The following is a 12,420-nucleotide window of genomic DNA, read 5'->3' on the forward strand; positions in this document are numbered from 1 at the left end:
GCTGTTATGTCAAATATTTAAGGGTAATCTTTTAAAATCCCTTAATTCAACTACATATCGGGAACAGTGTACACTGCTCAGGTGACAGGTGCACCAACATCTCAGAAATCATCACTGAAGAACTTATCCATGTAACCCGAAACTACCTGTTCCCCAAAAGGTATTGAAATTTTAAAAATTACAGTTTTTATATGTTTAAAAAATCCTCTTAACTGATATAGTTATTGTAAGCAGAGAAATTTTCACTTTTACTTTTTGTAACATTTCATTCATTGTTTCAGCTGGCCAAAAAAAATGAGATACGATGAAATTATAATTAATAGAAACAGTGAAGGTGCTGTATTATTTTACTAAGTATGTCATCCACCACTAGGCAAGGTCTGAAGAAATAAGCATAAAATAATTTATGATTAGCTGCCCTAAGACTATTTCCTTCTCAAATGTTTGTCTTACTCTTAGATGCAACTGTGAAAGTTCCTTTTCTTAAGAAATGCAAGGAAGCAGGACTTCTTAATTACTTACTTGAAGAAATATTAGACAAAGTTCATTCAATTCCAGAAAAACTCATGGATGAGACTACTTCAGAATCAGGTACTGATGAATAGCAATATTTCTAAGTATAGAGACTTCTCCCAGACCTAGATGTAAAACAAAACAAACCCAAGAAAAAAAAAAGGCCCATTTTCTTCCTATACTACTTTTTTCTTCTTCTTTACCTCATTCTTTATTTTATTTTATTTTATTTTTTTGTGAGACAGAGTTTCACCCTTGTTGCCCAGGCTAGAGTGCAGTGGTGGGATCTCAGCTCGCTGCAGCCTCTGCCTCCTGGGTTCAAGCGATTTCTCCTGTCTCAGCCTCCTGAGTAGCTGGGATTACAGGCACACGCCACTATGCCCAGTTAATTTTCTGTATTTTTAGTAGAGACAGGGTTTCACCATGTTGGCCAGGCTGATCTTGAACTCCTGACCTCAGATGATTCACCCACCTTGGCTCCCCAAAGTGCTAGGATTATAGGCGTGAGCCACCATGCCTGGCCCTTTACCTCGTTCTTTAATAAAATCATTGTACCAGATCTACTGTGCTTCATAAATCAACAGGATGTGGGTAATTTACAAACTCAGTAATTTAGTCAAAAGTAACCTGATGCCCTGAGAGTTGTGGTACATTTTCCAGAGGTGTCTTACAGGTTGGCCACTAACAGAACGTGCCATTCAGAGACAGATTCAGTCACATATGCTCCCCTGCCACCGCCCTGCACTCCTGTCGCTAAGATCTGAGAACAGTATTATGTTACAGTTTTGATTTGACTCAAATTCTATTCCTTAATAAGCCAAGTGTCCTTTTTTAAATAATGTTAACCCAAACTTTAAAGTATAGAAGAAGGAATTTTAATGTTTTAATTGATGTTTGGTTTAGAGATGAACTTTGTTAAATAAGTTTCTTTCTTAAAGAGCTATTTGGGAAGCCAAAGTTCCATTTGTATGTGCAGGTATATAGCTACTTAGCTTTTTTTTTTTTTTTTTTTTTTTTTTTTTTGTTTGTTTGTTTGAAGCAGAGTCTTGCTGTCTTTCCCAGGCTGAAGTGCAGTGGCGCGATCTCAGCTCATTGCAACCTCTGCCTCCAGGGTTTAAGTGATTCCCTTGCCTCTGTCTCCGGAGTAGCTGGGATTACAGGCATGTGCCACCACGCCTGGCTAATTTTTGTATTTTTAGTAGAGATGGAGTTTCACCATGTTGGCCAGGCTGGTCTTGAACTCCTGACCTCAAGTGATCTGTCCACCCTGGCCTCCCAAAGTGCGGGGATTACAGGTGTGAGTCACTGCGCCCAGCCTTACTTAGCTTTCTTGTAACTTATATCCCATGAGTTTAAAACCTTTATTATAAATATAGTTATTTTACAAGGACAAGCTGGACAGCTTATATTGTAGGCAACAATATAAAAAATGTGTATTTGAATGGGATTATTTTTTATAGGGCAAAACCAAAAAGTGAGATAGTAAACATTTCCAAAAGCTCATTTATTATATTATTTTATTCATTTATTTCCTCTAGACCAAGCACTTCCCAAACAGTGTGCCTGAGAATCACCTGTAGGGCTTGTGAGGACACAGATAGCTGGGCCTATCCCACAGAGATTCTGATTCAGTACAAATACCAAGAATTGGGGGCCAGGTGCAGTGGCTCACGCCTATAATCCCAGCACTTTGGGAGCCCGAGGTGGGCAGATCATCTGAGGTCAGCAGTTCAAGACCAGCCTGGCCAACATGGCGAAACCCTGTCTCTACTAAAAATACAAAAAGTAGCCGGGCATGGTGGTGCGCGCCTGCAATCCCAACTACATGGGAGGCTGAGGCGGGTGAATCGCTTCAACCCAGGAGGCAGAGGTTGCAGTGAGCCAAGATTGCACCACTGCACTCCAGTCTGGGCAACAGGGTGAGATTCTGTCTCAAAAAAAGCAAAGAAAAGAAGACAGGAGAGGAGAGGGGAGGGGAGGGGAGAGGAGGGAAAGAGGAAGAGGAGAAGAGAAGAGAAAAGAGCCAAGAATTACATTTCTGACAGCTTCCCTGTGCTGCTGCTGCTGCTGCTGCTGCCGCCATCTAACATTAAAGTTCATGGCAGATGACTGCTCTCTTTCCTTTCCCCTGTTTTGGATTACATATAAATGGAGGAGTTTCTGCCTATACAAACTGTTTAATATTGAAAATGTTTTTCTCCCTCCAGACTATGAAGAAATCGGGAGTGCACTTTTTGACTGCAGATTGTTTGAAGACACATTTGTAAATTTTCAAGCAGGTACATGAGTTATATAATATCTGAGCAGCATAGTCGAGAAATATTTATCACCATATTGAAACAATATACTATACAGGTGATAAAAATATTTTAGAAGAATGTTCATTGTTTTCTTAAATGAGAAAAGCCAATTACAAAAACAGTATGACCCCTGCCCACCCCTGCACACACGGAGGAAAAAAATATATAAGTACACGTGCACAGACAAAAGCGGCACCTGGTGGAGACGGTAGTTGGTTGTAGGTAGTTGGATTATAGTGATTTTTGTCTGTTCTTTTAGTGCTATATTTTCCAGATTTTCTATATACACACGAACACTTTTGTAATGAGAAAAACTCATTAAAAAAGTAGAGACAACAAAAAATTGATTCCAAAATTGGAGCATATTTTGGCCTGTGTGTGGCCCAGGCAGGAGCTAGTGAAGCTTCCTGTGGCTTCTCTGCTCTTGCGTGGCGAGGCTATGATAAACCATCCCTCCACTTGCCTCCCTCTCGCTTGGTGGGATAGGTCAAAATTTCAATTCTCCCAATATTAATCTTCAAATCTAATTTAATTTCTTATCAGGGAGGGTTGCAACTGATTTAAAGTTCATCAGGAAAAAAAAAAAAAAAGAGCAAGCCAGAATAGCCAAGAAATGTTTGCAGTAGAAAATCTGGTTTGGTTTGGAGGAGGGAGATTTAACCTTCCTATTAAATATCAACCATTTATTGAGTGAGTCCTCCTTTCAGCATTAAGATGCCCTCACGACAGGCTACACCTCCACTTGTTTCTGAGTCCGGTCTGACTTCTCTATCGAGGCTGCCACCCATGGCTGGGCAGGCCGTGCACAGAGTCACACAGCATTGGTGTGGATGGCTCCCCCTGAAGTTGCACAACAGAGTGCCCTCCACACTCTGCGTTTCCACAGATGTATCTGTCTCTCCAGCATATGGTAGGAAGACAATACAATTTCCCTGGGAAGAAATCATTAGTTCATATCCCTGTCTCAACACGGCCAACCTTTCTCATTTTGGCTTTCTATATTATACATTTCTGTTTGAATTTTTTACTACATTTATAACCAGCAGGAAAAATATTTGAAAAATCTACCAAAAATAATGTCTGTTTTAATAGTCTTTTGAGGATGTCTGCTACTATATGGCAGTATCCATATTTTTTTAAAGCAGCCTTAAATATCTTTTTCTAAAAAGAGTTATTTTGTAGGGGACTTCCGTGTGTGTTTCTTTCATGTAAGGACACATGTGACACATCACTACTTGGATGGGTTAGGTGGGAGTACATAGATTATAATGTAGTATGGGGGGTGCCACTACTTGGAACTGCATGAGATTCAATTTAAAAGGTGGGTTTCACCATCCCGGTTGATAAAAACTTGCTTAATTTAGCCTTACTAATATTTTAAATTAACTATAGGTATGCAGTTATTCTGAATAAAAGTTGTGTATGTGTGTGTTTTAACTTTGATTTTGAGGCTTTTAAAAATTACATTGCCATTGACTACTATTTGTTATTTATAAAGCCTAAGTATCTTCCTCCTAAGCTTTTCTAAGTTTCCACAATTAAAAGCCTTCCTGTTTCTAAATGAAACCTAAAGCTTTTATGTAACATTAAAAATTGAACACATTTTTAGGAGGGATTTGTCCTTAACCTTGGTATTCTAGCCACATTCTCCAATTATCATATCTCAATAAATGGATATAGTATAGCATGAAGGTTATATAGTCACTATTTTCAAGTTTTCAAATATATACCAAGGGACTTGTTCTGCTATAAATGTGCACAAAATCTTAAGGGTTTACTGGGCAGCTTTGTGTATAAATGTTAGAATTCTGTCCTGAATTAGAAGGAGGAAGTGAAGGCATAAAGAAACCAGCTCCTGCCCATAACGCTCTGGATCCTTTTCCTCGGAGGCATGAGGATTGTGTATCTGTACTTGCAAGTGAAAGGGGCTAGAAACGGTACATTATTTCTAATAAAACTACTGAATAATCTGAAATCTTTTTTTTATTCTTTTCATAGCAATAGAGAAAAAAATTCATGCATCTCAACAAAGGCGGCAGCAGTTGAAGGAAGAGATTGAGCTACTTCAGGACTTAAAACAAACCTTGTGCTCTTTTCAAGAAAATAGAGATCTTATGTCAAGTTCTACATCAGTATCGTCCCTGTCTTATTAGGGATTACCATTTCCTAAGCCAGGAGTCAGGCTAAATTGCAATCGGGCTCAAAACCAGAGACCAGGCTGTGAAATCCACACATCTTTAGAACTAGTCATTTCCTCTTGGCCCCGGCAGCTCTTCCATGTTCTTGCTAGTTGATATTTTGATCATTCTTTGCACACTCTTACTTGTGTTTTTTGTTCACTGTCACATTCCCAGCACCTAATATGCTCAGTAAATGTTTGTAGAATAAGTGCATAAAATGTTATTAACCTTTGATTCTAGTTACAGCCCATGATGCTTCTTAGATATAATAAATTTGGATTATACTACTTTACTTGTACCAAATTTGCCTGTTTTCGTGTCACAAAGTCTGCTTTTGAAAAATCCCTTTTCAGCCATAGTTATCATGTTGGGATTCATCATCTTCAAAACAAATACCTAAATTTTAAACTGGACTCTGAATAAGAACATTACCAGGAGTATGCAAGAATGAAATAAAATTGACAGTTAACATTTTTCTCAGCCTAATAATATACAGTTCTGGTTTTTATGCCCACACTACCATGTCTGACCCCTGAAAACTTCACATTCACAGTTCTCATTTTTTACCGTGGTACTCTGACTTGCAATAATATTACATCTCAAAATGGGTTTAAACTGAGTCTCCAGCATGGTGTCTGACATGTAATAAATAAGTACTTGAAAAATATTTGCAGGAGATGAAAAAGAACATTCCATTCCTGTTGTATCGGCAGCTCTAGCCTAAGTTCTTATATCTTAGGGACAAAATCTAAACCAGTAGATTTCAAATCTGGCCACACATCAGAATCATGTGGAGCATTTTAAAAACTAGAGAAGTGGCCGGGCGCAGTGGCTCAAGCCTGCAATCCCAGCACTTTGGGAGGCCGAGACGGGCGGATCACAAGGTCAGGAGATCGAGACCATCCTGGCTAACATGGTGAAACCCCGTCTCTACTAAAAAATACAAAAAACTAGCCGGGCGAGGTGGCGGGCGCCTGTAGTCCCAGCTACTCGGGAGGCTGAGAAAGGAGAATGGCGTAAACCCGGGAGGCGGAGCTTGCAGTGAGCTGAGATCCGGCCACTGCACTCCAGCCTGGGCGACAGAGCGAGACTCCGTCTCAAAAAAAAAAAAACAACTAGAGAAGCGAAGATCCCCTCCAACCTCTGAATAGATTTCCCCTAGGCAACCTCTGTCTCCCGGGTTCAAGCAATTCTCCTGCCTCAGCCTCCCAAGTAGCTGGGACTACAGGCGCGCACCACCACGCCCAGCTAACTTTCGTATTTGTAGTAGAGGCGGGGTTTCACCGTGTTAGACAGGATGGTCTCGATCTCTTGACCTCGTGATCCGCCTGCCTCGGCCTCCAGTGCCAGGATTATAGGCGTGAGCTACCGTGCCTAGCCATCTTAGCAAAGTTTATCTGACTAATCATTTTGATGTCATGATCTTTATTTAAAAAAAAACATTTGTCCCCCACTTTACTTTCACGTTTAAGCTGTGACTCACAGCAAGTAACTGTGCATCATGGAGCACCACGTGTTTTGCGGCCATGAGGCCGGCTACTGGGCAACCTCTAAGGCGGACCCGAGTATGAACTTCAGCTATGTCACTACTGAAAAACTTGAATCCGATTATTTAATCTGAGAATAATGCTGCCTACCTTATGGGACAAAATATGGACAGTAAATAAAATGTGAAGCAGAGAGCACAATGTCTGGCACTGTGGGAAATAAATGTAAAACACATGCACACACCCACACACACTCCCCTTGCCAACATTTCTAGCTTATTTTCTCCATTCTAACCAAACTTAATTATGGTAAGTTCTGGAAGGCTCATTAGCCCCCATCTCTAAGCCTTTGCTTGTGCCTCTAACTTTTTGGAGATGAGCTAAAAGGACACTTTATATCTTCCCCTATCCAACACAAGTGTTATCTTCAGAACAACTAACTGCTTGTCATGTGTAACCCTATTTCTGTATTAGTCTGTTCTCACACTGTTATGAAGAAATACCAGAGACTGGGTAATTTATAAAGGAAAGACATTTAATGGACTCAGTTCCGCATGGCTGGGGAGGCCTCAAGAAACTTACAATTGTGGCGGAAGGGGAAGAGGCCTGTCTTACGTGTGGCAGGTGAGCGAGAGCACGCAAAGCCCAGGAAGAACTGCCATTTATAAAACCGTCAGATCTCATAAGAACTCCCTCACTAGCATGAGAACAGCATGGGGGAAACAGCCTCCATAATCCAGTCACCTCCCACCAGGTCTCTCCCTCAACACCTGAGGATTACAATTCAAGATGAGATTTGGGTGGGGACACACAGCCAAACCACATCATTCTATTTGGTTTTCTCTCACTGACTGTTATGAAAAGCTCTTTATAAGTATCTCATTGTGTTGTTAATTCCTAAACCTATCTCCCTCTCTCCTAATAATTCATATATTCCTTGAGGATAAAGAATATGTCTTTCCCTTCATGTAAGTACCCCCAAAGGTACAGACACATTTTTCTACTGTGCCAGTTCAACTGTACTACCTTTCAGCAGGAATAAAATCCAAAGATTTCTATGATATGTGTTTGTGTATAGTTGAGAATCAAGTAGTTGACATGTTCATGGTGTACCTATTTTTAGCCTGATACCCATTAAGAATCACACTACTGATTTGTTGTTGTTGTTGTGGTAAAATATATATAACCTAAAATTTGCCATCCCAATCATTTTTAAATATATGGTTCAGTGGCATTAAACATTCATTTTTGTGCAACCGTCACCACCATCCACCTAAAGCAGCGGTCCCCAACCTTTTTGGCACCAGGGACTGGTTTCATGGAAGACAATTTTTCCATGGACCGTGGGATGGGGCGGTTGGTGGGGGGTGGGGAGGATGGTTTTGGGATGAAACTGTACTACCTCAAACATTAGATTCTCATACAGAGCACATAACCTAGATCCCTTGCATACTCAGTTCACTATAGGGTTTGCACTCCTATGAGAATCTAATGTTCTAATGTTGCCACTGATCTGACAGGAGGCGGAACTCAGGCAGTAATGCTCACTCACCCGCCACTCACCTCCCGCTGTGCGACCTCTTCCCAACAGGCCAGGGACCAATATGGGTCTGTGGCCTGAGGGTTGGGGACCCCTGACCTAAAGGACTCTTCATCTTGGTAAACTGAAACTCTGTATCCATTAAACAAGTTCCCCATTCTCCTCTCCCCTCAGACACTGGCAATGGCCATTCTACTAAGTCTCTATGAATTTGACTAAGAACATCACACAAGTGGCATCACATACATAGTATTTGTTTGTGACTGGCTTCTTTCACTTAGCATAATATCCTTAAGTTCATCTCTGTGTACCATGTGTCAGAATTTCTTTCCTTTTTAGGGCTGCAGACTACTGATTTTCAGTGAAAAAAACAACTCTACGTGCCTGTTTTAATGTTACTTTGTTTATTAACATGTCATTCTAAATATTACATAAATACAGCCTATATACTAGAGTATCAAACATTGTTCCAGTAAGAAGTTCAAGAGTACATTTAGGGCTATCTTAAGAAATATGATACTTTGGCTTCCATTATTATATTAGATGAAAAAATCAGTTCAAATAAGAGTTGTCATATCCTGCTATGATTAACAACAAAACCAAGTAGAAAAATAAGAGAGTGTATTTAAAAAAAATAAAGATGATCAAATGCTTTTTGAAGGACTTGTTCTCTTCACTGCCACACATACACAAATGACTTAGTAATCTAACATGAGAAGTGGTCTTTCACTTATATTAGGAACTTGGTAAATATTTGTAGAATGAATGAACTATCTATGGATATGAATTTACTACTTTAATTTGTGCTTTTTTTTGAAAAAAAAATTTTTCAAGTAAGAGCAATAGTAAACATACTAAAGTTCACATTTTGCTCAGATCATAAGCCTATACAACAGTGATTGTTACAAACACCACCCATCACAGCACAAATCAATGTGCATTTCTGAACCCAGTAAGAAAGGTTCTATCATGTTGTAGAATGAATTCTAACAGAATAATTCACTGGGCTTCAATCACTTGTGATATGGTCAAGAAAAGGGGGCTGGAGCTACTAGGCTTGTCTCTATTTCAGCTATCAATGAATTCCTATCTTTGAGGCCTCACTCCCCTTCCCACCCCAACAGACACAAATTTTAAAACATTGCTAAAAATAGTAACTGCAGCATGTCTTCACCCACTTGTAATTTGGCTCTGAAAATGTACTCAGGCTCCAGGTTCAGAAGAGAGACCTTCCAAGCAGGAGACAAAGTTCACTAAGGGAGCTCACTCCAATGGAAATGAGTTCATGGACCAGAGAGCAAAGCAAAACATTGTTCTTAAAGCAAGCTCAACGGACACGCATGATGAAACTCACAGCTCAACACTCTCACACCCCAGAGTCACCTTTCATAACCAGTTCAAAACAACTACCGTCTTTTAATAGGATCTTTTCAGGAACGCCGTAATTTGGGTGCTTTTTCAAGGTGAAATTGTGCTAAATGTTATACCTAAGATGTTTAAAAACAGAGGAAAACCAAAAGTGAAAGATGATAAAGTTTCAAATAAGCCAGTGTGTGATGGATTTGACCTAAAGTAGATAAAGCAAATTCCATTAAGTCCTGTAAGAGGGCTGACTTGAAGAACCACTTCTTCCAGTCATATATTGTAGATATGATGATTCAGCAGCCATAATTTAGGAAGGCAAGAGTATGTATATCATTATTTTCCTCTTAAGTTTGCATTTATAGAAGAAGGTGGGGGGGGGGGACAATTTGAACTTGAGTTCTCAAGCTCTACCTTAATGAAATAAAACACTGTTGGATAAGTAGTGGAGATTCTAATTTATAAAATATTCACCTTCATCAAACTTCTTTCATTATTAACTTTTCACAGATACTTCTAGATTACTACTCTTTATGCACTTAAATCTTAAGAGAAATCTTGACTAACCTAGAAAATTTATCTTTACATAATTATCATTTCAATAGGTTTAACTTACGTTAAACTGAATATTACTTTGATATATCTTGAAGTTAAAAAAGTCAACACAAGCACACAAACAAAAGTCTGAAACAATCTTAATTATTCCTTCACAGTAAGGCTACTAAGCTAGCAACTAAGACAGCACTTAACAATCCCCAGGTCAGCATCTTTAATTCACGATGGGGCCTCTCCATTCATCTCACAATCCCCCAACTATCACTGCTCCTGCTGTCAGAAGATGGTTGATATGTGGCCCAGGAGAGTTGCTGCCAACTTCCCCTTTCCAAGTTCAGAAGTTCCTCTAATCAAAAATGAAAACAAGACCAAAAACGACTAAACTTTCACTCTTTTACATGTACCAGCCCAAATTTAAGAAAGGTCACATTTAAAATACACTTATCTGGAAACAAGAGTTGTTTCAAATGGGCTCAAGAAAAGCCATACACCCTTGACATGTTCTTACACAGACAACTGTGTCCCAGATGTGGAAAAAAACAACCTGATGGTCTTTTACCTGCAGAATTACATCACCCGTAGAGCACAAACCGGACACATCCTCAACAGTGCCCCAGAGCACTCACACAGAACCCAGCAGCCTTGCGCTTCAGTTCTTAAAGGCTCCACATTTACTGGCTTTAGCAATGAATTCCTTTAGCAGAGGGCCATCCATTTGCCAAAATGCTGCAGTCTGTGTAACTTCTGTCAAATGATTGATGCAAAACTTAAAGCAGAATTCTTCTAAATCCTGGACACACACAACAAAAATAAAAACAAAAAGGGCTTTTTTAGGCAACTTTGATTGAATCACTTCTCTCTAAGCCCTTCACCCCAAACCTCTCACCCTCCCCCAGAAAAGATATTTGAGAGGCCAGATACCTAAAACTAGGCAAAAAGGTGACCACAGGTAGGTGTGACAAAAACACATACCATTTATTCAACGCAGTAAGAGCAATGGTCCCCTAACTCAAAGTGTGACTCTTCAAAACACACACACATACACACGTGCATGCACACACACACACACACACACAAGACCTACAGGGGAAAGAATTTCCTGCACGATTATCACATAATCTAGTTATAGTCAAAGACACCGTTGTAAAAGGCAGAATGAATGCCACTTTATTCCACAGAATGTGTTTTGTCACATTCAAGACATCAGAGAAAAGAATTAAGCTGTGGGTTAGTTTAAGAAGCAGAAAGGTAATGAAGAGGTATGGTCAACCTAAAGTGGCACATTAAAAAGAAAATCCCAGCCAGGCACAGTGGCTCACGCCTGTAATCCCAGCACTTTTGGGAGGCCGAGGCAGGTGGAAGGTCAGGAGTTCGAGACCAGCCTGGCCAACATAGGGAAACCCCGTTTCCAGTAGAAATACAAAAATTAGCCAGGTGTGCTGATGGGTGCCTATAATCCCAGCTGCTCGGGAGACTGAGGCAGGAGAATCGCTTGAGCCCGGGAGGCAGAGGTTGCAGTGAGCCAAGATCGCACCACTGCACTCCAGCCTGGGTGACAGAGCAGAGGCTCTGAAAGAAAATCCCAAAAAATTCACCTTAAATTCACTTTTACGCTCTCCTAATAATGACTTTATTTTTAAAGCCATGAAGAATAATAATACTACAACTTCCACTACACTAATATCTCAGAAAGTCAATCCCACAGAAGTATATTTACACAGATTAGTTTTCAGTCAGACAAACAGAAGTCACCAATTACCAACATTCAGGGGAGTAACATCCACAAGTGGTACACCAGAACCATTTCAAAATCAATCCCTGCCTATGCTAATCCACCCTTTCATCTCCTGCCAAACTTTAATAGTCTGTCCCTTAGGATGTTGGAATATATATTTATTAAATCGATCAGGCACCTGAAATGCATGCAAAGACTCAATATATAAAAGGAAATTACACTAAAAGCTCTTATCACAAATAGCTTGACTTTATTATAACTTGGCTAGCTGGTAAGTTCTAAATTGAAGGTCATTACTCCAGGTTCTATCGAACCAGAAGCTCGACAACATTTCAACCGCAGGTTTTGGCCGCACATTTCCAGCCACCACGAGATGGGCATGTTAGACAGAGTGGAAGGGGCCCACACGAACATGGAGAGACCCCTCTTCTGCTCTCAGCACAGATGTCGGCAAACAATGATTTCCTTGTTCTAAGGGTCCTCCTGTCCCTGGCTAAAAGATACCCAAAGTAAACTCCAGAAACCCACCCAGTCACATAACCATTAAGAGATAAACCACAGGCTGGGCGCGGTGGCTCACGCTTGTAATCTCAGCACTTTGGGAGGCTGAGGTGGGTGGATCACGAGGTCAGGGGTTCGAGACCAGCTTGACCAACATGGTGAAACCCTGTCTCTACTAAAAATACAAAAATTAGCCGGGTATGGTGGCGTGCACCTGTAATCCCAGCTACTCAGGAGGCTGAAGCAG

At 40.3% G+C, this 12,420-nt stretch overlaps 2 protein-coding genes across 6 annotated transcripts in view; one reads left to right on the forward strand and one right to left on the reverse strand.

Annotated features, from left to right (window-relative positions):
* PHF11 (PHD finger protein 11) overlaps nucleotides 1-5,280 on the forward strand; it is a 211,056-nt gene extending 205,776 nt beyond the window's left edge. For both annotated transcript variants that reach the window (XM_050766361.1, XM_050766362.1), the window contains 3 exons: nucleotides 460-591; nucleotides 2,721-2,792; nucleotides 4,812-5,280. In XM_050766361.1, coding sequence (XP_050622318.1) covers nucleotides 460-591; nucleotides 2,721-2,792; nucleotides 4,812-4,966 — 359 coding nt within the window. In that variant the 3' untranslated portion in view covers nucleotides 4,967-5,280. The remainder of the gene's footprint in view (nucleotides 1-459; nucleotides 592-2,720; nucleotides 2,793-4,811) is intronic.
* A 3,123-nt stretch (nucleotides 5,281-8,403) lies between these two features.
* Nucleotides 8,404-12,420, reverse strand: part of RCBTB1 (RCC1 and BTB domain containing protein 1) — a 55,055-nt gene continuing 51,038 nt past the window's right edge. For all 4 annotated transcript variants that reach the window (XM_050766315.1, XM_050766316.1, XM_050766317.1 and 1 more), the window contains one exon: nucleotides 8,404-10,727. In XM_050766315.1, coding sequence (XP_050622272.1) covers nucleotides 10,587-10,727 — 141 coding nt within the window. In that variant the 3' untranslated portion in view covers nucleotides 8,404-10,586. The remainder of the gene's footprint in view (nucleotides 10,728-12,420) is intronic.

The sequence above is a fragment of the Macaca thibetana genome, chromosome 17 (genome assembly GCF_024542745.1).
Source record: "Macaca thibetana thibetana isolate TM-01 chromosome 17, ASM2454274v1, whole genome shotgun sequence".
In the NCBI taxonomy this organism is placed as follows: Eukaryota; Metazoa; Chordata; class Mammalia; order Primates; family Cercopithecidae; genus Macaca; species Macaca thibetana.